At 40.7% G+C, this 27,339-nt stretch overlaps 1 protein-coding gene across 1 annotated transcript in view; it reads right to left on the reverse strand.

The window, feature by feature from the left end:
- PTPN14 (protein tyrosine phosphatase, non-receptor type 14) overlaps positions 1-27,339 on the reverse strand; it is a 170,589-nt gene that overhangs the window by 20,280 nt on the left and 122,970 nt on the right. The window contains exons 6-15 of the mRNA XM_019549464.1: positions 24,617-24,687; positions 21,255-21,342; positions 17,232-17,317; positions 15,467-15,554; positions 14,456-14,538; positions 12,078-12,135; positions 10,074-10,152; positions 6,493-7,958; positions 3,195-3,338; positions 891-1,109 (exon numbers count right to left, since the gene is read on the reverse strand). Coding sequence (XP_019405009.1) covers positions 891-1,109; positions 3,195-3,338; positions 6,493-7,958; positions 10,074-10,152; positions 12,078-12,135; positions 14,456-14,538; positions 15,467-15,554; positions 17,232-17,317; positions 21,255-21,342; positions 24,617-24,687 — 2,382 coding nt within the window. The remainder of the gene's footprint in view (positions 1-890; positions 1,110-3,194; positions 3,339-6,492; positions 7,959-10,073; positions 10,153-12,077; positions 12,136-14,455; positions 14,539-15,466; positions 15,555-17,231; positions 17,318-21,254; positions 21,343-24,616; positions 24,688-27,339) is intronic.

Consider the following 27,339-nt stretch of genomic DNA (forward strand, 5'->3'; position numbering starts at 1 on the left):
TAAATTGGATGCTTATCTTGCTGGGATCCTATGACCCCAGCTGACTTCCTGCCCTTTGGGCAGGGGGCTGGACTCGATCTCCCGAGGTCCCTTCCAGCCCTAATGTCTATGAAATCTATGAAACACCAAGTTTTATCAAATTTTGCAGTAAAATAATAAAAGTTGGATAACGGCTTTTGGGGCTACATCATTTACATGCTACCAGTGGGTGTGTGCCAGCAAAACCACAGTCCAGGTTACATGAGACAGCACAAAGCGTAACAACAGCAGATGGCCATTCTACTTGGGGATACAGAACTGGGCCATGTAGTACCAAAATGGCACGGCTGGGCATAGGACCACATAAACCAGAGGATGCACTGTATAAGTCTCTCTCCCATCTCTGGCAGGTTTCTAGTTAAAGAGTCTCTAAAGGGAAGCCTGGCCTACACTTTTCTCCTAAGATAAACGTTTCCTTTGATTCAGTTGCTCTTGCAAGTTCAGAGTGGTAGAAACTGAACTGTGCTTACCCCTACATGTTAGTTGTATTTAAAAACAAGTTGAGTACCCTCCTCAACTTAATTAACAAAAGCCATCAGAAGCAAGCTCACACAGCATTGCACAGAAGGTGGTATTTCTGCAAAATTATTTCTAGATCCACCAAAATGTAACAAACGCAAGACGTAAACGAGCTCATCAGTGTGACCTCAGTCTGGAAAGTAAAGATGCAATATAGTGATATCATGTCAAAGGTAAAATAGCATGCCTATTTTTATTAAGACACCTAAGGAAAGGTAAGCAAATCCTTTTTTAAGTCCTAGAATGTCAGAAAACATTGATTGTGCACACAATAACCACACACATTTCCTTATGGTATCCTCTATTCTATACAATGCTGGATAAGCTTTTACCTTTATGTGTGAAGCATTGATGTAACCTGTATTATTTTCTTTGGTTGGTACCAGTTCCACTCGGTTCTCCTCATAAGGAACAACTTCCCTGATTCGGTTGCGCTCAGCATTTTCAGGCAAGGCTGCGGTGGTGAAGGTCCCATCTGCCTTTTTCTTTGGAATCTGTTCATATTCTGTGAAGACCATTCCTTCTTCCAACTTCCTTTTCAAGATTTTGCACTGTGATTTAGCAGCACAAAAGAAACCACATTCAACAAACTTTTTGATAGAAAATTTGTGAAAGCATTTGTACTGCTGATTCTCTACACGGTGGGTGCATCCACATATGCCATTAATGTGCAGCAATAAACTCCAGAGCTTACTGTGCCAGAGTTTGTTGCTCCCGGGAAGCTCCGAGGCACACCATTTACACATGGGACTGGACTGCAACACACTGAGCCAGCTGGTGAGGGGCCCTGGAGGTCAGTCTGCCAGCCCGGGCCCAGTGTTCTGCAGAGGGGCTGGCTGGGACACAAGGGTGCTTTAGCACAGGGCTAGCTGGCACGCAACTTCCGCACTGAAACACCTTTGTGCCCCAACCAGGTGGTTCAGCATCTATACACGCACTGCTGCGCATGAAAAAATCCTGCAGCAGAAGTTTATCTAACTCTATCCCAGATATTTAGAAGTACTACTCTGCTGCGGAGTTGATTAGTTTCCTGCGCCCTAATAAGGGCACACATGTAGATTACTGTGGAGCTAGCTAGCTTTGCAGTAAACAACTTGTGTAGCTGCACCTGCTGAAATGTAAAGAATCTAAAATGCTCTACTGTGGCTCAAATCATATGGTTTACTATACAATGTTATGCCGCTAGAGGATATACAACTTCACTTAATTCCATTGAGGTAACCAGCCAAGAATTTTGTTTCCAGTATGTTTTTTTATTTATTTTTAACTTTTCTATTGATTTTGGTGCAAGATAAAGCTAGCTGGATCAAGCCCAGTGTACTCGTATCAGACCCTGGAGCTCAGCACTGCCCCTCCTGCCCAGCGATTGAGCCCTTGGGGGTCAGCATTGCCCTAACTTGTCCCCGTGCACTGGGATTGGGCCCTGGGGCCTTGCATCAGCCTTTCCTGTCTTCATGTACCAGGATTGGGCCCTGGGGGCTCAGTGCCAAGCACTCCTGGCCCCCTGAATTGGAATTAGGCCTGGCGCCTGGCATTGTTCCTGTGTGGTGGAACTGGGCCCTGAGACCCAGTGCTACTTCTGCCTGGCTCTGAGTGCTGGGATCAGGTGATCTGTCTGGCATGCAAGGCAGGGCCCAGGGCTCTCTACAGGTCAGGAACTTTGGCAGTAGGGGAGCGTTGCCATCACTCCCTTACTGCCAAATTTCTGGACCTGTGGGAGCTGCATGGATTGGATGACATGCCACCGTGGCCCAGATTTGGTCCACAGGCCAGATGTTGAGCACCCCTACCCTATTATAAAACAGCTTGGATTACTTTTTCAAGATATGGCCTAAATTTGTACACATCCAACTTCTGTCCATGTGCAAAGCCTCATATACATACAAATAAGGTACAAGCTTTCTCATTTGCATACACACCTGACATTGGGTATAAAGTTAAATGTACAAAACAGGAATATATGTCAGTAACAGCAGATCTTTTTAAAAAAACCTGAGGTAACATGCATATATGGGCATGCACCTACACAGAGAACTAAGAGAAAGAGTTCTTTGACTCTTGAGCAGTGATTAAGGACCATCCAATTCATGCATCAATTCCAGACTTTTTCTTACAACTAACAGTGACTGATGTGGAAAGATCCCTGGCAAAAAAGATGGGCAGAATATTAATTTTAAGGCTTGATTGTGTAAGGTGCTGAGTATTCTCAACTTCCAGTACCATGAATGGTTAGGTAGTATAACACTGATGTTGTAGTTGTAAGGGTCCAAAACTTATGCAAGGCAAGGATTGTTTAGGGTGGTATCCCTTTTTGTACCAACTATGCAAAAACATCTTGCATTCGAAGCTTGTCTAACTCTATCCCAACTACGTAGTTGGTCCAGTAAAAGATACCACCCTAAAAAATTCTTGCCTCTCATATGGCTGTTCAGGGCATTCAGAGCTTTTTGATCCAGCAGTGATCAAACACCCTAGTGTTTGTCCTGTCCACTCAAAGACAATTAATGGCTCCTCCACAAAATGTTTTAACATGTGTCGATCTATGAGTAATAGATTCGATTTTTAAATCCAGATTCAGAAATGTGTACCACTGGAAACAAAAGGAACGAACAATATTTCACAAAACTCAATCTTACCCTCTCGTCCATTGGCACCTTGGTTACTTCATCCTGGCTATCCTCAGGCACTGGAACTCTAGCAACTGAGAGTCCATTCAGCGCTGCCAACAACAGGGGCCTCTTCTGGGCCTCCAGGCCTGCCATCTTCTGCTTCTCTAGATTCTTTTGGCAAGAAAAGACATGTTTTCATCTCTCTGTGATTATTTATAATGCCAGTAAAATGCTGGAATGTTTTTGGGTTTTTTTAATCTTCAAAATCTGCAACTCTCTGGCCAAGGAATGCAGATGATCACCATTAGCATAGTCAATTTAAATACAACTTCTATTCTTCCTATTATTCCTCAAGGGCCTGCTCCTACATGAGTGTAGAATTTTAATTCACGTTAAAGAAAATCTAAAAGTATAATATAGTTTACTTGCCATCAAAGGACTTGCAAAAAGAAATCTCATGCATCTCTCTGTTAATGTGAAGCTCATGGCAGGCCACCGCACACTGTGATGCCAAAACCTAGCCAACATACCTGGACCATGCTGGAGCTGGTTTTAAAAGAAAGGATATTAACTTCAAACTCCTGCAGTGGACATCTTGAAAAATACTGGCTGCTTGCTTCTCTGCAGTATCAGTCTTTGCTATGGTGTTTGCTGAATACTTTGAATGGGATACACAGAGTTTAACTACTGTGGGTGATGACTGTCCAGTGTTTAATGTCTACATTTGACGCTACCATGTGAGGCTTCCAAAAAGAAAAGTAATGTCATCCAGATACAGATTTTGCTTTATTTCATTTTCATATTGAACATTAAAATGAAGCTTGGCAAACAAGGTAAACCTCTAATTTCATTCAGCAGCAGCCTCATGTTAGTGGGAGTGGAGACATCAAGGAGGTAGACTGCACTACTTCAGAAAGGTGAAGAGGGGGGAAATATTTTGCTCCATTCCCTCTATTTAATCTTTCTACCTTATTTCAGGGTAAAACCATGCACAAATCAAGTCCAGTTAACAGCTGCATTTGGTTTAGGCTCTCCTACTGTGAAAGCATTACTTAACCCCACTCCCTTCAGAGATACAGTGAATGGCTTGTTTCTGGCAAGCATCAGTTTGTAAACTTTTCCATTGCCATCAGGTTCTACAATAGGACTGTGTTACAAGAAAATCATGTTGCTGGTGAAACTGGAAAAGCAGCAAGCTAGGATTTTACTAGATTTATAGAAAGCTAAAGATCTGGTATTTTTGCCCTGTTTGTTTGTTTTGCTATTATGGCAAATGCTTCATAGAAATTTGATATCTGAAACAAAATGTAATATCACAAAATTAAAATAGTCCACCTTGCAGTTACGGCCTCAGGCATGGAAAACTCACTCATTTTTAGCTAGCACAATTTTGAGATCTGTAGTGAAAGAGGTTAAAATGTTATGCAACTCCTGATTTAAGCTAAAAACCATTCTGAACATCATTTTAGGTTAGGTAAAGACTATCCCCCTCCTTTCTTCTCTCCACCCCAAAATGTATCAGGAAATAATACATTTAGAGGGTGAACAAAGTTTATCTAATGCTGAACAATTATTAAGAACTGAGATTTTCAAACTACATTTCTACTTACAAACCTAGTAGCCCAACACTTCTCTGCCTTGACAAACACTTCTGAACCATTTAAGCTCCTGTCCTACAGTTCTGCTCAACATATTCTGGGACACTCTACACTGAACAGGCTTTATCACTACAGTGTGTGTGTGTGTGTGACATTATGTTTTGCAACCAGGAGCATCTTTCTTATCACAAAGGCTTAGATCAGCGTTACTGCAACCTCCAAGATAGAGTTTTGGGGCAATCGCAAGATCATGATGGAAAATAAGAACAACATGATTCAGAGTGAGGCGGTTTTCAATACACACAAGAGAGTTTCCTTTGAGTTCTGCTAATACAAATGCAGAAATTAGAGAGGGCCAATACCTGTTGAATAACAGATGAACAGGTACTTTTGTTTTTGCTACCAAAACTTCAAATGCAAAAATCATCAGCAACAAAATAGCAACTTTCCAAACAAGTTTGAAAATACCCTTGAAGACAGAGCAGCATTTTATTCTAAACATAGATCTTCAGTAATTTCTCATCTGTTTTGCTGATATTAGGTTTAGTGAGAAATTAGTCAAAATTGTTTATACGTCCTCTGGAGCACTTGCTCATTTCATTAATAGAACGAAATTCAGTGTGTCATCTGTTTTAAGGCTCTGATCCTGAAAAAAGAATTACATATACAAATAACTTTCCTTCACTTGAGTAGGACTATTCACAGTTTCTAAAGTTAAGCACATATGTAAGCCACTGCAGTACTGGAACCTAGATCTCTTTATATTTTCAAACCTTCCCTGCTGATCATTTAGGTTCAGAGAACAGACATTTTATTTGTCTGTTTAGTAAATTAAAGATTAGTAGACATGTATTGCTAACACGAGCAGAAGAAATACCCTCAATATATAATTTCTGCAAAAAGGCATCTCTGTAATGCAGGGTGTCTAAATTAAGCTGTTGAAAGAAAATAATACGTCAGAGCCAGTCAAGGTGTAGCACTGCACTGATATCAGCTTAATCTCTTTAAACACTAGGCGTGCCAGGTATGTGCCATAATTCATTCGCTGACTTGTTTGATGTTACATTTATCTGAAAACTTTTGTGGTGTGCGGCAGAAGGCAGGCACATACCCTCTGTTGTTCTAGAAAAATGTGTTTAAGGATTCCAAGACCTACACTGTATGTGTTAAAAAACATAGCATTTCTACCCCTTCAACTTAGTAGAGCTGCTCCTTTAGTGTCAAGTTCCTAATTTAGAAAATCAGCTATTCAAGTTTTACTACAACCCACATTTAGTTGTCATAAATTTACACAGCCGTATTAAGTACAGTTGTAGACTAGGTTCATGCCACAATTCTGTAGAAAAGAGTAACATTAAGACATTAACTGTTTAACCATTGTTAGACTCTCCATTATACTACATACCACATATACTTGACTTTATATCCCTTCAAACTTGGTTTGAAAAGGCTACTGAATCAGAATTCTCCACCTGTATCATTTAAATAAGTTCTCATTCACTATTCTCCAAAATGGCAAAAACTGCTAAATGACTGCACAAACAAGGCTTCATTTTAAGTTATTCTTAATTTTAAGTACATCCAATTACCATCAACTTTTTTGTCTGCATGAATCTGCTTTACGTTCCTTGTTGTTTGTAGGTCTGACGGTCTTCTGTTATCTAATTTGGTACGGAAAATAATCCATTATTTGGTTCAAAGCCTCTGCATTAGAGGAAGGTACTTACCCTCATCATCATCTCTCTTTCTATAATGCTGTCCTCAATAGAAAACATTTCAGACACAGGTCTTTCCTTCACTGGTTCTTTCTTGACCCTTTCCTTTACACTTGTGAGGTCGGGTTCTGAGATAGAGGGTCCCAGGGGAGACCCATTTATTGTCATTTGATCAGTCCGAGATACACTAATGGCTTTAGAAGGTCCTGGTCTCATAGCCCTTGCCCTGGCTACTGCTGCAGAAATATTTACTTGGTCTGGTCTAAGGGCTCCATTGCTAACACTTTTCCTTGGCCCAGGATACTCTGGAGGAGGTTTATTTGGTATTCTAGCCAAGGCAGCTTGCAACTGTTCATGGAGTGCTGCTATCTGAGAGACAGATTCTGTTGCTTCTTCTTCCTCTTCACTTTCACTACTGTGTATCAACATTGTGGCATCTGAGAAGGTTTTCTTATGATGGTAGTGAGGGAGCTGCTGAACCTCGTGTCCCATCTGCACTGACTCTTCTGGCTGCACCTGCTCTCGCAAGGTGTTTCTACGTGGCAGAGGGGCATTCAAAGTCTTTAATGCCATAGCTTCTATTCCACGCACCATATTGCTGATGACCTCCAAACTATGGCGCTTATTGACAGCTGCAGGATGTTTGACTGCCATGAGGGGCTCACTGACCTCCTGGAGAGACTGATGAACAACTGGCAAACTATCCTCTTGGAATGTCTTCACGGAAAGCTGGACCTTCCGAGTAACCAAATCAGGGCTACTGCCACTGACGTACTTGTGGCGGTGGCTTGCTAGGTCAGGTGTGCTAGTGGCAGGACGTGGACGTGGATATGGAGGTGGAGGCCTGTACAGATGGTTTTTTAACATATGAGCAGTGCTATAACTCTGATTGCTCTGCAGCTGCATGTTTGCCAGCTCTGGCGTGCTAACTGTATGGGATATGGCACTGGCTGCTGTCTTATTCTGCACAGTGTTAGGGTTCATTTGGTCAGAGGGGGCAACAGGTTTGTTATAACCAGCCTGGGGTCCATAAGTAACTGTATAGGGATGTCTTTCCCGAATCTCAGGTTGGCTGTACACCAGGTCTTCTGATTGGTTGTAAGCATGAGTGTTTCCAATATTGAGGTTCCTCAGAGATTGACTTTGGCTGTCCATGTGAATAACCCCTCTCTTCATCTGCCTCATGACTGTTTCATAGTCTGGAGTTGGCCTGTAGGAAGGCACTATGATTGCACTATGTCTGTGACTGGGAATATAATCTGGTCTCATGATGTCACTCCCTGGGATGCTGAGATTGGAGGACATTGGAGAAGCCTGAACAAAGTTCTGTGAATGGTTGAGGGAGTTCATGCTGTGGGCACTGCATACGCTGCCATTGGGCCCATTACCATTTAAGTAGCTGAAGTCCATTGGACACCTATCCAAGCTGGTCTGAGATCTACAGTAGAATGTTTCTTCATTCCCATGGAAAATGCTGTCTGTGTGCAGAGGAGAAAGAGGCAAGGACAATTTAATAAACAAGGACACAGTCAATGCCACGATCCTCTAAATCCTTCCAATATCAAACTGCCAGAACTGGTATAATCTGACCCAAAGATTAAGAGGAGGTTTTGTTTACAGCTGCAAAGTACATTTGGTCTTAGTCCCCAAGTCACAAAAATAGGACCAAAAAAATCCTACAGATCCAAGTTCTCCCAGAATTTGGGGAATTATGATATTGAGCCCTATTTGTATAAACTGCTGAACCTACTCCTGGATCCAAATTACACCTAAGTTTTGAGTGGAGTTCTAGAAGTAGAGGACAAGGATGTAGGATACTTCCTATACCACCCACTCATGCTGCAGTTCAGCAGAATTTACATTTGCTCTCTAGAGATATAGCAGTAATCCTCAGGCCAACAGACTTTCTAAGCCAGTGGGGGCCAACCTTTTTGGCAGGTGTACCACAAATTAGTCATTTGCCATATTTGGGGTGTATATGCCCCAAGTTTGCCACCCTTGTTTCATATATTCCCTTTTGTTGCTAGTCACTGTCCTTTTCTACTCATCCAGGTGGTGATGGTGAGGTTCCTGTGGGGCGACGGCATGTTACTCAACATCAAAAGCAGTCACATTGCCTCTGGGATTTTAAGCAAGTCGTTTTAAGCAGTGATGCCCCTGGGAAATCAAAATAGCCTAGAAATTGGAACTTTGAGCTGGAGAAATGGAAAGATTAAGCCTAGGTCTGACAGAGAGTTTATAGCAGAGGCTGGAAGAAGTGTCAGGCTTTGAGTTGCAGTTGAGACCACAAGCCAATCCTCCTTCTGAAATTTCCACAGAACTCAGAAAAATGGTCTTTTCTAGAAATCTGTTTTAAGATGACTTATTCAACATCACACAAGTAGTCTGTGATTAAAATCAGGACAGGACCCCATTCTTCAAAATCTCAGTTCATTTTTTTTTTACAGCCTCTGCCTCATAGGACACTGGCATGGAAATAACTTCTTGGGGCACTGACTCCAGTCCTCTGCTATCGTTGTAAAGTGGGTTATATAATTTCTTTCCTAAACTTAGCCAGCTCCATCTTTAAAAGTAGTTCTTGACAGTCAGAATATTGAAATTCCATCATGTATTTACTACTGATGATTAAGGCAGACTAGAGCACTTCATTTGTGTCTCTCATGGTATGCAGATAAATATAGTTTGGCAAATTCATTTTAAAGTTCATGTAGTTAAAAAGTGAGTTCTGAGTCAATCTCAATACAGATCTGGGCTCTATCCCCAGCTCTAGTCAAAGTGACCTGATAAAACCTTTCAGTCAACTTTTCTGGCAGAGTGGGAGTGTGGAAGGGAGAGTGTGGAAATAACATTTGCCTCTTCTAAAGCTACAGCTCAAGGCACTAGTCAATAACAACAATGGAGGCATATGTTAGCAGAAGCATGTTAGCGGAATATGTGACTTGAACATGATGATCAAACATAATGACCCAACCAGTGCATTTTCTTCAAGGGCATATAATATTTTCTGCAAAGTTTCCTCCGTCTCTTGCCCTTCTCTAATTTCCTAAATCTTAGGCTTCAACTATAGAATTTCCTTGGATAACATTTGTTAGGTGCAGTGCACAGACACAAACATCTCCAACCCTTTTGGACCTTGACTGTGGTACCTTATTCTATATCATAGCTCAGGGAATCAAAGCATACACATGCTACATTCCTCATAGCTCACTTCCTTCTTGTTTATTTTGTACCTGCACATAAAAGTATTAACAAAACTAAAATGTTAAATTCAGGCGCCAATGGCTGAGGCATGAGTCATGCAGTAACATCTCCTGCTAACATATGAATTATGAATCGCTGTTGACTAATGACTCTAGCAATTCCTTGGCAAACTTGACAATATTCACTTTATCTCAAAAACCCATCCAAGAATTTGGAGACTTTTGAAAGTTTCTCTTTTAAACCTAACCCTTCTGCAATCTTAACTATGAAGCTGCATTTTTTTCCCTCAAGACTAACTATCATTTGATAGGGATGACATTAGAAATCAAGATCTGATGAGCTTGCACACTGAGCTATAGATTCTTAGAAGGAAACACATAAGCTCTAGATACCTTGTGAATTGTGTGTTTCAGTGTAATGTTCTCCACATTGGACATGCATAGGAGGCAGTATAAATGGGTGCTGTCTTGGCTGGAATAAAAAGATTTTAAAAAAAGAAAGAGAAGCATGAATAACCTCAGCAAAATGGAGCTTTGCCACAGTCTTTGCAGGTGAAACGCAAAAAGAATTTTTCTACATCCTTCCACAAAATGGTGCTTTGAGCTATGTTAGAGAAAAAATGACATTTTCAAAAGTACCTAAGTGGTTCTGGAGCCCAAAAGTGATGTAGCCACCAAGGAACCTTGCTCTTATTTAAAGTCAGTGGAACACAGGTTCAATAATGCTCAAGGCTTTTTTGAAAATGGTATGTTGCAAACCTTCTTTTGAAATATTTTATTCAGACTCTTCACCGTTAAAGAGTTTAGTTTAGAACCTAAACTGTGACAAAAGCAGGTAAAGGCACAAAACCACAAAAAGGAGGCAAGGAACGAAGGTAAAGGTAAGAAGACCACGCCATGGTTTAGGAGACAAGTGAACGTGTCCAGAATGAAGAATTTCTGCAGTCAACCCATCAATGATAAATATTGCAGTGACCATCTGTGATATGGTAGGAATCATTGGCAGTGATTGTCATTACCACAGGTTTGTTGTATTCTGGCACTTCACACAAAAGATGGCACTTTAATCACACCCACTATTTTTTCTTTTCTTGTGTGACTGGGTTGAAAAGGTTTGAAAGCATGTGGGCACATATTAAGAGAGGAAAGGTGCCCTTGCTTTTCAAGTAGGCACACGCAACTACATGGATGCACCTCTCACATGGTCTGCGTCAAGGAAAGAGAAACACTAAGACTATGGCTTCCAGGGAGAAAGGGACAGAGCTTACCTCTGTACACACAGAAAGTATCACAATGTCAATTTATTACAGAAGAAGGAAGGAGAAGGCTTACATCTCCATTTTCTATGGAAATGGGTGAAATGGAATAGAAGTAAAAGGGATCGTGATTGGACATATACTTCCTTGAATGCAGAAAGGAAGGGGAAAGGTAAAGCAAGAACCGAGGCAAAGAGGCCGCACCCAATTACAGTTGAGGATATTAAAAAAGGAAGAGCGCTCTCTCAGAATAGCATCACTCTTCTCTGGCTGCTTCTACTAGCAGCCTGAATATCAGGGCTTAGACTGACAAAAATTGAAGGAACCTAAGCAAATGGAATCAGCTAAATTTAAAATTTCTACCAAAAAGGAGGCACCTTCTGCAAGGAATGTATTGTATTATCAGGAGCTACCAGGAATAAACTGTAATACACATGTTATTATGCAATTCGTCTGCAAGCAGGCAAAGACTTCTGTTATTTGAAAATCGTGCTCTTTTGAGAAGTCAGGCAGAACGATGAACTCCTCGATAGGAATGAGGCAACTCCTGGCCTCTTGGATGTTTCTCTCTCTCAAAGATCTGGTGCCATCTAAGTCAGTGTCACTGGCGATTCTGCTGGAACACGATGGAAATACGCTACAGCCACCCGCACACCAGGTGCTGCTTCATTTCCAGTGGACATCTATTGATTTATCACCATGCTACCGTATGAGACAAAATAGTCATTTGGTGTGACACAAAACTGTTGTAAAAGGCACACAGAAATATTCTGGAGGGCAAGTTACTTCAGAGAGAAAAACTGCTGACAAAAATATTCACCCCCTCTGGAGAGGTAACAGGGCTGGTCTATAGCTTGTAACAGTTACTTGTCAGAACACAGTAGCTATAGGAAGAATTTGGAAAGAATAATAGGATACAACTTCTGCTATCATGGAACTACAAAGATCTAGAAATGCCTTTTTGAAGGAACAGAATAAGTAGCACAGATTCTGCTGAAACACAGAGACAGATATGGTAGGAACAAATTGCAAGTATGCAGTTGCTTAGTCAGCTGATGTTTTTATTCGGAGTTTAGAGAATGCCCCATCCCGGTAGCAGTGATATCAGCATATTTATTTAATATCCCATCATAATACATACCAAGGATGACCTACTCCAGGTGGGCCGCCGTCTGATGGGAGGAGGAGAACTTGATTGTCTGTGGGGAGAAGTGGAGAGAGACGTTCCAGGAACTGAGCTTAGCACAAAGTTTACATTCTGATTCAAGACTGGGTAGGGAAAACAAGAGACTAAGATGTGGTAAAATATCATTCGTTACCGATGTAAAAAAACAAAAAAACAAAAACAAAACTGAAATAGACTGAGATCATTCAGCTTCTTCTAGAAGTACAAAAATACACATGCTGTCTATTATCCTATTTGGCCAACTTGGAAACAACGGAACGAAAATCAACTCTGCCTTAAGAATAAAAATCAAATGTGAAAAAACATCAAGTTTCTTGAGGGGTAAAAAGGGAACATATCACACAGGCACAATCTCAAGATGACTGGTGAACAGAAAAACCATCACTAAAAGGCAATGCACACAGATCAGGAAGAAAAAGAGCAGCTAACTGGTTACTGCTAGCAGAGCCAGATACAATGTCAGGAATAGGCAGATGCAGTGGGAATAAAGAAAGGAGAGGGAAAAAGAAAACACAGAAGAAGCAGAAATAGTCATGCTTACGTGTAGAGAGGAAAGGTGGAATTGCTCCTCTTACAGTTTCTGATCTGGTGAATGATGTTATGTGCAATTAGAGGAAATGCACACAGAGGAGATACAAACAACAACAGAGTCCTTTTCACACAAAGGTTGGGAAAATTATTCAATCAGAAAACACATGCAGGAATAGGCTGCTAACCCCAGTGCAGATGCTGGCAACAGAGGAGACTCCTACATGGACAAGACTCATTTACTTGGTTAATAGATTTTGACTCTGTTTATTTCCCTCAGAGGCTCCATTTCCCCTGAGGGCAGAACAATACAAATATTTTTAGAGCGTTGCATGCAATGTCTCTGTCAATACCAGACTCACAGCATTTGAGTACCTAAGGCTCAACACTGAGAGATCAAGAAATAAAAACACAAACAGAAAAACCCTATGATCAAAAGACGTTGCTTATGTGGTCTGAAATTAAACAGCCTTTACTGTAACAGGAGCATCCCTTTTGGTGACCCTGGTATATAGTTTCAAAGCAGAAATGTTCTCCTCCTCAGGGTCTGCTTTAGGCCAGTAGTTTTTTGACCTTTTAGCCATCACAGCATGTTTTTCCAGGGGAGAGAACCAGAAGATTCCCTTTGAACTTGCTCTTGCTCTTCGTGACAAAAATAAATCCACAGTACTAGGCTGTGATAGGGCAACATGCATCCTGCTGAGAAACGTATCTGTTGGACATTCATCTCTCCCCCAGATTCAAGACATGCAATCTGATCAGCTAAATGATTTTCTTTGGGGGAGGTGGGGGGGGGGAGAAGAAGGGGAAAGAGACACCGTTAACATACAGAGCTCTCCTCTACCACCCCTCTTGTGGCTCAGTAAAGTAAGTTTATAATATTTTACATCAGCCATATACACTTCAGTCCTGCCTTCAATTATTTTGGCCTCATTTTCCAACAGATGGCAATGCCCACTACAACAGATGGGATGTCCAACTGTGGAAGTGGAGCAGTGATAGGATGGGGGCTTCTTCACAGATTTACAGTCAACTAATCAAGGTGTTGGATGTTTTACAGGAATTCTCTCTCTCCCCGTCCCTGCTACACAGCCCTGCCTATTCTGAAAATGGCTGAAATGCTAAGGCGGCTGACAGTCATAGGGAAAAAAAGAAGCAAAACAGCGCTTTACCAGAAAAGGAAGTGTGTTAGTTGGACCCAGCTTGCCAGTGTCTGTATAGATCATGTGCTTCAATGGGGCTTTTTGGTGCTTTTATCTGAAGCTAATTCAGTCAGCTATTAGATAAGTGCCAAAAATCCCTGCTGAAGTGTGTGATCTATACAGACGTTGGGTGAACTGGGCCAAACTAACGCAATGCCTCTTCTGGACAGGCACTGTGCTTGGTGCAGGGGTGCATCGAGCTTAAAGTGCTGATTTGCTTGGGTTTTTTTCACATCTGTAAGCAGCCTAAATGCACAGCTCTCCACTGTAGCAGGGCAATATTTGCAGCTTATAAACTGGTTTTTATCCCTATGTCTCAACTAATACTTTATGCATTCCTCTCATTTAGCATGAAATTCACCCTTAGGAGTGAGGGCTAACTCAAGAACTTTACATCAGTAAGTACACAAAATAGGACTCAAGTTGGACTTAAGTGATGCACAGGCTTCAGACTACACAGGAGTGAATTTTTTTCATATATTTGATTTAAAAAAGAAAGAGAAAGGTATAAACTGGAACTACTTAAAAGACAGACAAGCCAAAAATCAGAGCACTTTTAATGCAGTGTATCAAAACAGAAAATTGTTTAGCATGAGTACTCACTCTGTGCAGATTTTATTCTGTTTGTAAAACTTATGTCTTGCAGCAAACAGCCGTGAAATATATTTGGCATTTTCAATGTCATCCTTTGAAACACAAGAAAAATTGGAGAAGCCACCTAATTATTCAGTTTGCTACTGTTACAACAAAATGGTTTCAGCAATAAAGAAAACACTTTAAAAATGCAATAGCAAGAATGTCCGATGAGGGATGTCACACACAAAATCAGCTGTCAAGAACACATTATTGCCCTCCAGAGTGAAACACTGGAGTTACCCACGCACGCCTACATGCTGAAAGCAGGGTGGATATGTACCTTATAGATTAACTAAATAAGATATATAGAGAGCACATGTTTTTGTGAACTCAAGTTCACTTCATTAGATACTGTGAAAGGATAGCATAGAGCAGTGTATAAAGGAATAAGTGATTTGAGTGAATGATGTCAACATGCTCCTACCTCATTACTAAGTCAGAGTGAAAAAGCAACAACATAAGAGCTATGTTAAACAATTTACATACTGACCTATGCTGGGGGAATGTGGGAGGAGAGGTGACAGTGGGGAGGTTTGCAGGAGAGGAGGGAGCTGTGTGGAGACACGGGGTCTCAGAGAGGTGCAGATCAGCATTGCACCACCTCTCCCAGAGCTCTGCAGTGTGCAAGCAGACTATTGATGTTTAGAGTGCTGCAGCTCTGCCAGCATGATGTGTGGTGTGGGAACACATCTTATTCACAAGGCAATGCAATGTTCAACTGTGCTTTCCCAACAAAACAGTTTAGGCAGTCTGGAAGCTATTAGAGAGACCTAAAAGTAAAATCTGATTGATGTCACCCTCTGAATATGGGTGAAGTGAATGTGTTAGCGGGTGAGCAGATGACAGGCTGAATTTGCATTCACTACTCTCCCAATACAGGTGAGTGAGGAGACAGCCCCCTTCAAACAATGTGATTTCAAGTTCATTCTTTCTTCAGTGCTAAAAAGCTCTCCTACTGATATTTTGTCTTTTTCTTACTGTATGAAAGAGCACGTTTTCTTCTTTGTTGATCAACTCCAGAACAATTGTAGACTTGTTATGTGCTATATTCCCAATATCATTCCACCTGCAGGAGAAAAGGTGTTGCTGAGTTTGCCAATGCATACATTCAAACATTTCACAGACAAGTTAAGAATATCATAGTTAATGTGCAGTCTTTTATGTTGGGAAAGTTCACAAGCTGTTTTGACAAAGAAACTGTCAGGAAAAAAAATCCAAACCAAACCAAACAAAACCAAAAACACCCAACCAACCAATCAGATCCCATGATTAAAGCCATTCCAGATTTTAGGTAAAATATTTCTTCTCAAATAATGGAAATTTGAAGGGTTATAGTAAAAGACTTTTTTGGAAATATATGAATACTCATTTCTAAGCTGAATTCCATTTGATCACAGTTTAATTATAGTTTGACTACCTAGCTGGAAAGGAAACAGAGTTCTCTCACCTTCTCTCCCTTACAAAAAGTCTCATTTGCAATTTCCCTAGACTGAAAGAATAGTCAGTCTTCTGCTGAGTCTTACCTGACAGGTTTTAATGCAGTGTTTTTAAGCTATAGATACCAAGTTCACATCTGTCTTTTATTTTTCCAATTTTAACTTTTCTCCTCTAGGTATTCACACTGCCCAAGAAGAAAATGTTGATCTTTTTAAAAACTGATTGCACCATTTGTGTCTGCAACATGCAATCTGGTGAGATGGAAAGGATTTGCTCTTTTGAAAAAAAATGCACGTGATACATCCTGTCGTGACATGCAGTGGAATGCTTGCTGCAAACAGAACAAAACAAGGATGCTACAGTTCTCGGAGGACACCTACACCATTCCTCTCCCACCTCCCATGAAATGTTACACTTCTGGAACTGAAAAGTTGAAGAGATCTTGAGAATCGTACCATTTAAAATAAATATACTTTGATTTCTTTAGGTAACTACACAATCAAAAATACAAAAAAACACAGACAGACCAGGATCAGATTCTTGACAGTGCTAGGGAAAAAAAAAAAAGATAAAATAAGCTCTTAAATGAAGGGGAAAGAAATAAGAAAATGTTGAGGTGTAAAAGAGGCTTCATGTGCAACCTATAGTCAGGCTTATTTAAAATATCTGTTTCATTATAAGATCTCTACAAATTCTCACAAACCAATGGCATTGCTTACAAACAATCTATAATGAGCTAACTATGAAATATTCTGATCTCAGAGCGATATATATATTTTTTTACGATCTAGGCCTGTTCAATGGACAATGTAAAAGGAGTTCACTCCAATCTAGTTCCTGCCAGACACCTTCAAATATGAACAGTTCAGTTCACACAAATAAAAGGCAGTGGCCAAGATTTTCAAAATTATGAGCTTAAATGAGCCTCTTTACTCATAACATGATACTTGAATAAAGTGATCAAATTTTCCTCTGTACTGAGCATCCAATGGCCCTCCAGTCTCAAAATATACTTTGCGATATAAGAAAATCACTTCAGCAAACTTCTACTGCAACGGCAAATGGAAGAGTGTCACTGAAGTCTTAAAAGTATATGGCCTTGTCTCTGTCCATTAAACTTTCACAGACAACCCAGGCTATCCTTGAACACACTGACCCTTATGGGCAATGAGCCAATCCTGAAAATCATTATTCACCGAGTACTCCTTATGTACAGAACTAGTTACTTTTGTAAAAAGGGGGGGGGGGGGAAATACAACACAGTACATGAAATGGGATTCATTTTAAAATACAGAAATAAGTTTACCTGTATGTGATTGGCCTTCCAATTCTATTTCTTATGAAAATTCCCATGAAGAAAATACCAAAATGTATGTCATTTCCATGATTATCCTGCATAAAATCAACATGAACATTCAGTTAAACACAGAAAAGTCATTTCACATGAAGAACCCAATTACAAAGTCAAAAATCTATCATGCAAACAGCACATAAGAGTTCACAGGTAGTTTTTTGTAGTTTAACCAAAAAACTAAAAAGCACATACAGCTGTTGTTTCTCACATATAAGATATTTGAAAAATAATTCAAAATAAGTATCATGAACACAAAACAACATGGCTAAAAGGATTACTGAATGGAACGGCAAAGCATGCCCTAGGACAGCAGTCAGCAATGCTTTTTGACGGTTGGCCGAAATGACCCAGCTCAGGTCCAAGATAAGCTGGCCCTAAGATCCATCTGCTGCCACCTTCTCCGCCAGATAAAGTCACTGCTGCTGAAGCCCCCAGCTCCAAAGTCCAAATCTAATGGCTCTGTGGGCTGAATTCAGCGTGTGGGCCATAGACTAACAACCCCTGTTCTAGGAGAACTCTAGAAAAAATCAGAAACATCTGCTAGTCCATACGATAAGGTTTTGACACATTCACTTGACCTTTGTGGCCACATTTTCATCTAGCCATAAATGGGCCTCCATTTTTAAAAACGGGACAATTTATGCAGCTTAGATGTTAAATATCTGATTTGTGGGTGCAATCCATTATTCACAGGTATAAATAACAAAGTACATGGCTTCTCATGATGGGAAAAAATAATATACAATGATATTTGGCTTTGCCTCAATGTACTCTTCTGTACAAAGGAGATGATACTTACCTGTATCCCGAGACTACTGTACAATGCTTTTCAAATGGAAAACACCATTTAACGATTATCAAGAATTACTTTTACAATAGGCAGTGGATCATAGTTTATTTGAAAAGATTCTCATGTTACAAATTCAATTCTTTGACATACAACATTTCTACTTGTCCAACTTTACACAGTCACTTTGCGCCTCCGATTATTGTTCAGCACCAAGTAGAAAGCCTCATGAGGATTAACATCTAAACCACTAAATTCCTGCAGAATCTATAGCTCATATTCATAAAAAGGGGCAAGACTGACTTACTGTGAGGTGGAAGGTGGTGTGCTCTTCCATGTCAACTTCTCCAAAACATACATTAGCATGTGTTCTCTCACCCCACAACAGATTAAATTGAAAGCGGTAACTTAAGACTTTTTCATCAAGGGCTAAGGGTATATTTCTGCATGTAAAGGGAGATCTACCCTCCACCTCTGAAAACATACCAAACGAAAAGTGTTTGCGTGTGTGGGGGGGGGGTGGGGGGGATGGTTTAGTGAATAGTAAATTTTTTGAAGATACGATTCTGGAGGGACCCATGTTATTTGTGAAATCAGGATGAATTTGGCAAACAGTTTCTTCCAAATGATAGGAAGAGATATTTTGAAGAAGTCTAAATATTTCACAACAACATTTTTCAAAACTTAGTGCTTCATTTAGGAAACGACAATATTTTTCATTCTGACATCTTCTAAATGAAACTGACTCTTTGTTTGGAAGTGACGCTTTGATTTAAAAGTAACCCTACATTAAAAAAAAACAAACAAGCAAAAAAAATTTCATTTTGTCTTGTACAAGAACTTTTGGGCTGATCACCAAAATATACTTCCCCCGCTACTTTTTGACTATTTTTCCCCCAGCCACTGAACTGAAAAAACATCCATTATTCACCATACTGTAAAAGAGAGTTCCATTTCCCTTTCACCTTGCAGAAGCTGCAAAATCTCAGGTTCAGTGGCCTAACGCTAAGACCTTAGTAATATCCTGTAGGTGTTGAGGGACATCATGGCTAAATACAGAGAGTCAAAAAGCCCAAGGATGAATCATTTAAATTTTCCCAAGTCAGTCTAAACTGCATAGATCGAAGTGACAAGCAAGTGAACACACATGCACTTTTGATTCCAGAAACGCAGCCAGATGCCTGCAGTGATGCAGGGCAGAAGCCAGGGGGCACTACAGCACACCTCCTTGCTCGGCTGGAATAAACAGCTTGGGCCAAGGCTAGCCCGCCCACCCTCTGAAGTGGGGTTTGCAGGGGAAGGTGCAAGGCATCCTGGGATGCTGGGGAACTGTGAGTTAACTTGAATCTGAAGGGGATCCAGAACAGACCAATTTAACCTAAATCAGTTAAGTCTGATACTACATCCAGGTTTATCTTTAACTGGTTTTGGCCATTTTGAAACGCGGTTTATGTATACTGGACTGAACTTCTGTTGTGTTACAGGTTAGAACCGGTTTTTGATCATTTATACCAGTTTACATGTAATTTCTGTCCCTAGCCCATGTCAGAAATCCTTGCCCTCTGCCCGTTTTCACAATATGTAGGTGGGCCTCCCAGAAGACGCAGAGGAGGTCTGGATTTTGCCCTAGCATTCACTGGCCTGGTGCCACACATACATATATTTCTGTTTCTAACTAGTAAGGGTTAGGTCTCTGGCAAGCAAGCATCTTGTACATTTTTCAAGTCCTACCCACACACTCATTTCCAATACTGTATAAACCAAGATTCTTCAAATTATACTCAAAGTCTGCTGTGGCTTGGAGGTTTTCTGCTTAGTCACCAAAACAGCTGTAATAAGTGGAGAGATGAGGAATGGGGTAGGAGGAGGGGATTTTTTTGTGTTTTTGTTTTTTTCATGGACAGTGAATCAGCTTTTGTGCTTGCCTCTGAAAGAAAAGTCCCTTGGGTATCCAGTACATTTGTTTTTGTCCACAAATTTAATCTGCTAGCTCTTCAGGGTAGGCATGATTTTTTTTTTGTGTGTTTTGCGTAGCACATACTGTCAGTGCTTAACTTCATAGCAACCAACAACAGTCCAGCAGAATGAAAAACTTTAAGGAAACAATTTGCCACAGCACAGAGTTTTAATGTGAATTAATCCCAAAGCAAAACCTTTGATTTCTTTCAGCTGCACAAAGATCTGACATCAGACAACCACATAATTCCTGCCTTCCAGTGCAGAAACTATTAACTTCAGTGGATGTACTCACAAGATCCAGAATGCAGTCAGGCAGCTTGTTTGTCCTGTCCCTTTTGGCTATCTAAAAGGTTCTTTTCTATTTTATGATCAACACTACCTGAACCAAAACAATGGCCTTTTCTTAAGAAGTTTGGTTAAAAGGGGGCCTGGTTATCAGGTCACCCCCAAAAATAGAAAGAATAATGAGTTGAAATTTTGGAGCGAGGCAAGAGTTTTCTTCAGTTTTTCAGCACTTTAGCCAATCATGGTAACATGTGCTGTTCAATCCTGACCAGCTTTCACTTGGCCACCTGGGTCATTAAGATACAGAAAACTGATTAAAAATTCAAGTATTGCGGCATAAAATGGAAAAAAATCCATTAAAAAAGCTGAAAAAGCAATTGTTGGCCAAGTCATTACTCTGCTTCTGGTTTACAGCACCTGGTGCAATCATAAAAATATATATCTAAATATCCTATCTTTGCTAATAAAATCTCACAAGTCTCCTGTGAAGTCAGTAAGTGTTTTTATGCCATTTTACAACTGGGGAAGTAGAGAGAAATGCCAAAGGTCACCTACCCACCAAGCCAATGGCAATGCTGGGATATAATTGGGTTGCTCGAATTGTGATTGCCTTGCACCTGAAGCAATAACGTCCCTTGGTGTAAAATGGATGAAAAGTGCTACCTTTTTTTTTATTTAGCACCATTTCAGATTCATTTTGAACATGGGTAAGAGAGCAGTGAAGGGGCTGGGCAGTAAACAAATGTAGGATGTTCTAACCCAGGAATGCCCGTTCTAACCACTACAAACTACTTCCATTCTGAATCTTCTGGGATACTACAGGGTTCCTTTGTCTCTTGGATCAATAGGTGTGATTTTTATTTATGTGAGTTATATACATCTCAGAGAGCTCTCTGTTACCTGATTTGGAGGGGAGGAAAGCTATATAAATAACAACACTATACCTTCACAGGGAAACTTTCCAGTCCAAAACCATCAAGACGTTCTACCTCCTTTATGTACATAAGTTCAGCATCTGCTGCTGGTATGCCACTACAATTAAAGCACAGAAATGGGAAAAAATTGTTCAGCATTACAAGTCAAATTAAGAAGGCAACCGGAAAATGTCAAATCCACAATCCTCTGTAGAAGATACCTCTGAGATGCTGACAAAAAACATATAGTAAAAATCAACAGATCATCACTGGTCAACATGATGATAATTTAGTGCATTATCTATCCTGCCTCTAGTGGGAGGCAGACAGCACAGTCAATCTAGAGAGAAGCAACTGGATAACCAATGTGACAGAGAGCTACTTAAGTATTTAAAAAGTGCAATTTCTCAAGCTTTTCAGATTGGGGACCCATCAATCAATGTCAAAAGTTTTGATGACTCCTTTACATTCACTGTTAAAGTAAGAGCAAAGAAAATGTGTATGAGGGAAGAGAAAGATTTTCTTCATTCTAGAAAGTAATAATGATTTCCACTATTTCCATACTTCATGCCTGACGTTTCATGACTCCTCTCTGGGTTGAAGCAACCCTAGTCTAACGTGAGAAATATATTTCTTCAAGCTGGGCACATCTACACAAGACAATGCACAACAGACTAATCCTACTGTGCATTAGTAGGTCACAGCAAAAACTGTGCTATTGCGCTAATAATGAGCAGCAGAATTAGTTTACTGCGCATTAAGCGTTATGAAAAGAATGTGTGCTGTTGCTACCACACAACAGGGCTGTGCAAAACAGCACCACTGTGTTTTGACTTGTGTTTCGATGTTTCAACGGAACAGTGTTTCATTTCAAATTTTGTTTCAATTTGAAACTGCTGTTCCGTTTTGTTCAGTTGAAACAGTTTTGCTGTTTCGATGTTTTGTCCATAGGCTGTAATAGGGAAGCTTGAAACAGCCTATAACTTTTGTCATTTCTGGCCTGATGTGGATGAAACTTGCAGGAATGGTAGCCCTTTCTGAGGGCATAAAGCCTGCCAAGATCCAAGGAGATAGGTGCAGGGTGTCAGGGAAACTGCACCTCAAAGTCTTGAAAGCAAAAAACTCATGTCATGGGTATGCGTTAAGCCACAGTGGGCTCAAAACTGCAGGCATGCTAGCCCCTGCTGATGCCACGAAGCCTGCCAAGTTTCAAGTAGATAGGTGCAGGGGTCCCGAGTTCTGGGGCCCTGCACCTCTGGCTGCTGACAGGCAAAACCCGTGACATAGTGCTTGTGGGACTGTGTCTGTCTTGGGGCATGGGGGGTGAAAACTGCAGGCCAGCTAGGCCCTGCTGTGGCCATGAAGCCTGCCAGGTGTCAAGGAGGTAGGTGCAGGGGGAGTCTGGGCTCTAGGGTCCTGCACCCCTAGCTGCTAACAGGCAGAACTTGAGACATGGGTGGGTGACACTGTATGAGTATTAAGGCGCACCCTCACTCAGCTGACACCAAGGCAGAAAGCAGGGCAGTTCAAACAATGCTGCCTTTTATGCAGTTTTTCCATCCCTCCCCCAGAGCACTGGGATTGGATGGGACCTCAGGAAAGGATAACAGTCACTGGCCAGCTACACAGTCAGTAATGAGCACGCTCCTTCCCCCCCACCCCTTCTCCTTACTTTAGTTTCTGTTTCCTTGCAGGCAAGCCCAGCTTGAGCTTTGAAACTTTTAGACTTGCCTTGTTTTGTTTCAAGGCTGTTTTGAAGCTCTCTGTTTCATTTTGATTTTACTGTTTCAAGCTCGAAATGAGTCAAAACAGTACTGAAACAAAACCGCCAGCGAAATTTCGCACAGCCCTACTATGCTATAGTAGCCCACTACTGTGCATTTAGTTAGTGCCTCATATTAGAGGTACTAAACATATTGTGCAGTACTAATGGCACATTAATGTATGTGTAGATAAACCCACTGTCAGGAATCATGAAAGACTTCTAATAAAAAAAATGAGGAAGGACTATGCCTAACTCTAGGATAATGGGGAGGATGCTGGAGAAGGCATTCAGTACGCTGAGGATGCTGGAGAAGGTTGCTATTCAGTAACCAGCCACCAGGTCAGGAGTTGACATGACTGAGAAATGGGTATAGGTTAGTGGTCCCCAGTCTTTGCTGGCCTGCAAGCCATCATACTGAGCATGTAATACACTAAGGGTAACATCATAATTTGCTCTCCTTGTTAACCTCTGTTTTGAGTTTTGTTACCATAGGTAGCACTGGAAGGTCTCACAGCAGACATGTCACCTAACAGCCATGGAACACGGGAGCAAACTTAAAACTGTAGATCCTTACGTTGATTCCAGATTGATCATACCTATACCTCTGACAGAGGTATCTTTCTTCTGCGCTTTGGCAATACTTAAAGTCCCCCACTAAATTGGGATGCTTTATATTTTCAATGAGTTATGAAAGTTAGTTGAAGTTAAGGGCACTCAGGAAAACAAGGCCACAAATATTGCTATTGGTCACTCAAAAATGGAGGCACCAAAATGTAAGAGACTTTTTAAATATTGGGACAGATCCTCTGCCCAATCCAATGCTGATGCTGGGCACAGAAGAGAGAGAAGTGTGTGCATAGGTGTGTGTCTGTGTGTGCACACTCCAGTTACAGGTCTGGGATTCTCCATCTGGTCTCAACTCTAAGAACATATTTTCATTCCTCTCTGCCAGGATTTATAGGTAGGAAAGTGTAAGAGTAAGTTGTGGGGGATGTACAGAGGAACTCCACCCACTGTGGTGGAATTAGTTTACTAGAAAGCAGGATGCAGTTTGCCCTGTTTATATATACACTGAGGAAGGGGGTGTCCAAAGGGTTTAGCTGCAGATTTCCAAGTTAATATTTCAAGTAATTTCCAGATATAGAAATAGGCTTTAGCACACTCAGAAGAGTAGTGCTCTCCACAAAGTACAGCATTTTCACTGACCTCCCAAGGTCACACTACTGTTACCCAAGTGTTCAAGCTTGCTTATGCAGAAAGGATATTTGTCTTGGGGCATAGTCTAATTTTCACAGGTATAATTCAGAACCATTGGATCCTAATAGATCTTTTCTGTAGAAAAGAGACTCAAAGTCAGCCTGATAAGCATCCACTGGAATTGCTTTCATTTGCATCATACTGAAATAAATGACAGGCTCTTCTGCTGCGTGCATTTTAAATATATGCAGTGTGTGTTCCAGGGCCACTGACATTTACAAACTGTGTGAAAGTCAGATTAACCTTTTTGTAACAAACTCAGTAAGAACCTAAGTGAAAACAGCAGAAGACTTTTATGTACCTAGGCTACCTTACCACTGGCGGGTAAGCAGGAAAAAAAAGGTCTGTACCTTAATATTTTGGAGCTTACCAATGAGCTCTGTGTTCCTGAGCTACTTTTTGAGTCAGCTCCTCTAGGACTGCTTCATCCTGCGTCCAGTCCTGTAAGAATACAAATGGGCAGAAGTTTTAATAAAGAAAATCACCAAAGAATGAGATGCAAGATACCCATTATGATGGCACGTTTTAAATTTCCCACCTTTCTAAGTTTGCGATGATACAGTAAAGACACCCAATATTGATTGCAACAAAAATCTGATTTTATTATTATTACCAATATGTATACAAGGATAGCATCCTGCAGCTGTCAGGGAAAATGTGAGGGTTGGGAAATGTTAATGATATTGTTAACTTGAAATGAATAAGGACTAGAAATATATGCCCTAATATAGAACAGAACGGACTTTTCTTACTTTTGTATGTTTTAAATGAAGAGAACCAAAAGCACTGCAGTTTCTTTAATCAGAAGACCATAAAACCCTCTTGTGTTTTCAACACACTGCTAACTAGGAAATGGTTGCATGGTCTGGAAGTTTAGTAGTATGTGTGGTGGAATAACTCTTGAATAAGTTGGGGCAAGATAATAAAGAAAACCTGGTCATAAACTCAAAGCAAAAAAGGAAGCTGAAAAAGTTACCTAGCAAAACCTCAAAGTGATGATATTTATTAAAAAAAAAAAAAAAAGTAAGCCTCAAGGCTGTGTACCTTACATTTGACTATGCTGTCTGTTTCTTGCTCAATAGGGGCCTCCCTGCGATATTTGTTTCTGCCACAGAAAAATGTGAAAGTGGTAGTGTGCTAATGAAAAATGGCCTGGTACGTGCCTGTACACAGCTACACACCTGTGGGGTGTTCTGTGTACATAACTTTGTTCTTTTCATTGCTGAAGAAATGGCATTTGACACATACTGTAGCTTCCCAACATCAAACACAATCCAAATGCAGCTGCCCCTCCCCCATTCATCAGCCCACTTCACTAATGAATTTTTTACTAAAGCAATGTTCCTTTTCAAACTTCTGTCAGTGCCGGAAAGTAGCTGAAATCCCCTCACCGCTGTTCTAGGACTATATAGCTCTACAAAAGTTAGCAACGTTTACAGTACTAGTAGAGATATTTACCACTGTGGGCATGTCTACATGTGTGCTTTAATGCATAGTAGCTTATTTTAATGCACATTAAAATATCACAAAAACCATGCTCTTTTGCTAATACACATTAAAATAGGTCAATGCACCTTTTTCTAGTACCTCACAATGGAGGTACTAAATTTAATGAGCATTACCAAAAGCATATTAATGAACGTATAGATGCATCCTGTCACCTAAATCTGCTCTGAGAAAGAAAGGATGCAAAGAAGGTGACAAGACTGGTAGATCAGTCTTGGGAAGCAGAAAAATACATCTCTTTGGCTTTGAAGAAATTTAGTAATAGCAACAGAAATAGGAGGGAAGATACTGCAAACACTGAACAAGCCCCAAAGGAGAAATCAGAGGGCACAAAAGTTCTAAGATACTGATCCCAAGAACACTGGATCCGAAACTTCCAGATCATGAAGAAATTTTGCTCAAAATCTAAACTGAAGCCCAGATCCATCTCAAATTTTAATGAAAGAAACCTCATTTCAGCATATTGAAAGTGCTCATGAGAAGGGCAATAATTTGAAATGCAGCAGATTTGCTAGCCCCAGTCTTCCAATATACTTTACAGACAATGAAAAATCAAACACCTCTGATACAGCTAGCCTAAAACTACAAGCAATTAATGAAAGAAAGCCTAATGAAAACAAAATCTCTATTAGTGATTGCAGTACCAGTTCTTTAATGGAAGCTGTACATGGTCTGCCTTAGCATACACAGCACATGGTTTCTTACATGCATGTAAAAACCCTTTTTACCTGGTGTGATTTTCACACCCTTTTTACCTAGTCAAATGTAAATGCCTAGGGTTTCCGTATCCCTACATATTTAGTTTTAACTTGCAAAGAATCTTAAGATCTTTCAAACTGTGGTTGTGAATTCACTGGTCCAAGCTTTTAAAATCACCCATAAACAATTTATTGGCCACCCTTCCCTCCACCCTACTCCATGGCATGAATTTGACATTTTTATGCAGATTCTATCAATGGACATGAAGCATTTTGTTTAATATTGTGAATGACTGGCTAGTGTCAGAATTATACTAAAATATAGTGGACACTTATTTATTGTAGGTCTAATTCTGGAGCGCTGATTCAGTGTTTCTTCAGGCTTAAGTTCAGTGCATACAATTATGACATGCCTAGTAGGATTAAGCTAAAAGCTCTACACACTGGTCAAATAGCTCTCTCCTGCTGAAACCTGCTCCCAGTGCCTAGGCAGCCTCCAAAGCAAGCCCAAGTGCCACTGAAAGATAAGTATCAGCCACTTGCCTCCACTCCACGTGCAACCAAGCCCACATGTTAGGCAACAAAGAAAGACTTGGATGAGTGTCTGAGCAACACTCAACATGCACTTCAGCGCAGTGCTTGGGCTCTCCAGACAGTCAAGGGGCAGGCATCTCAGCCATCTCCCTGGCTGGGGCTATGGGATCAAGCACACCTGGAGCGTGTAGGCATCTTTCAACAGTGTCCCTGGGCTCACTCCAGAGGCCATATAAGCATAGTTTCAGTAACTAGAAATCTGGCTCAAAAGGGGTTAAAGTTACATTCCATGTATTCCTTTAGCCAATGAAATAAACATCTCTTTGGAGGCCATGCTTATTTTAGTCATTAAACC

Source organism: Crocodylus porosus, unplaced genomic scaffold, assembly GCF_001723895.1.
Source record: "Crocodylus porosus isolate Cpor-Errol unplaced genomic scaffold, CroPor_comp1, whole genome shotgun sequence".
Classification (NCBI taxonomy): domain Eukaryota; kingdom Metazoa; phylum Chordata; order Crocodylia; family Crocodylidae; genus Crocodylus; species Crocodylus porosus.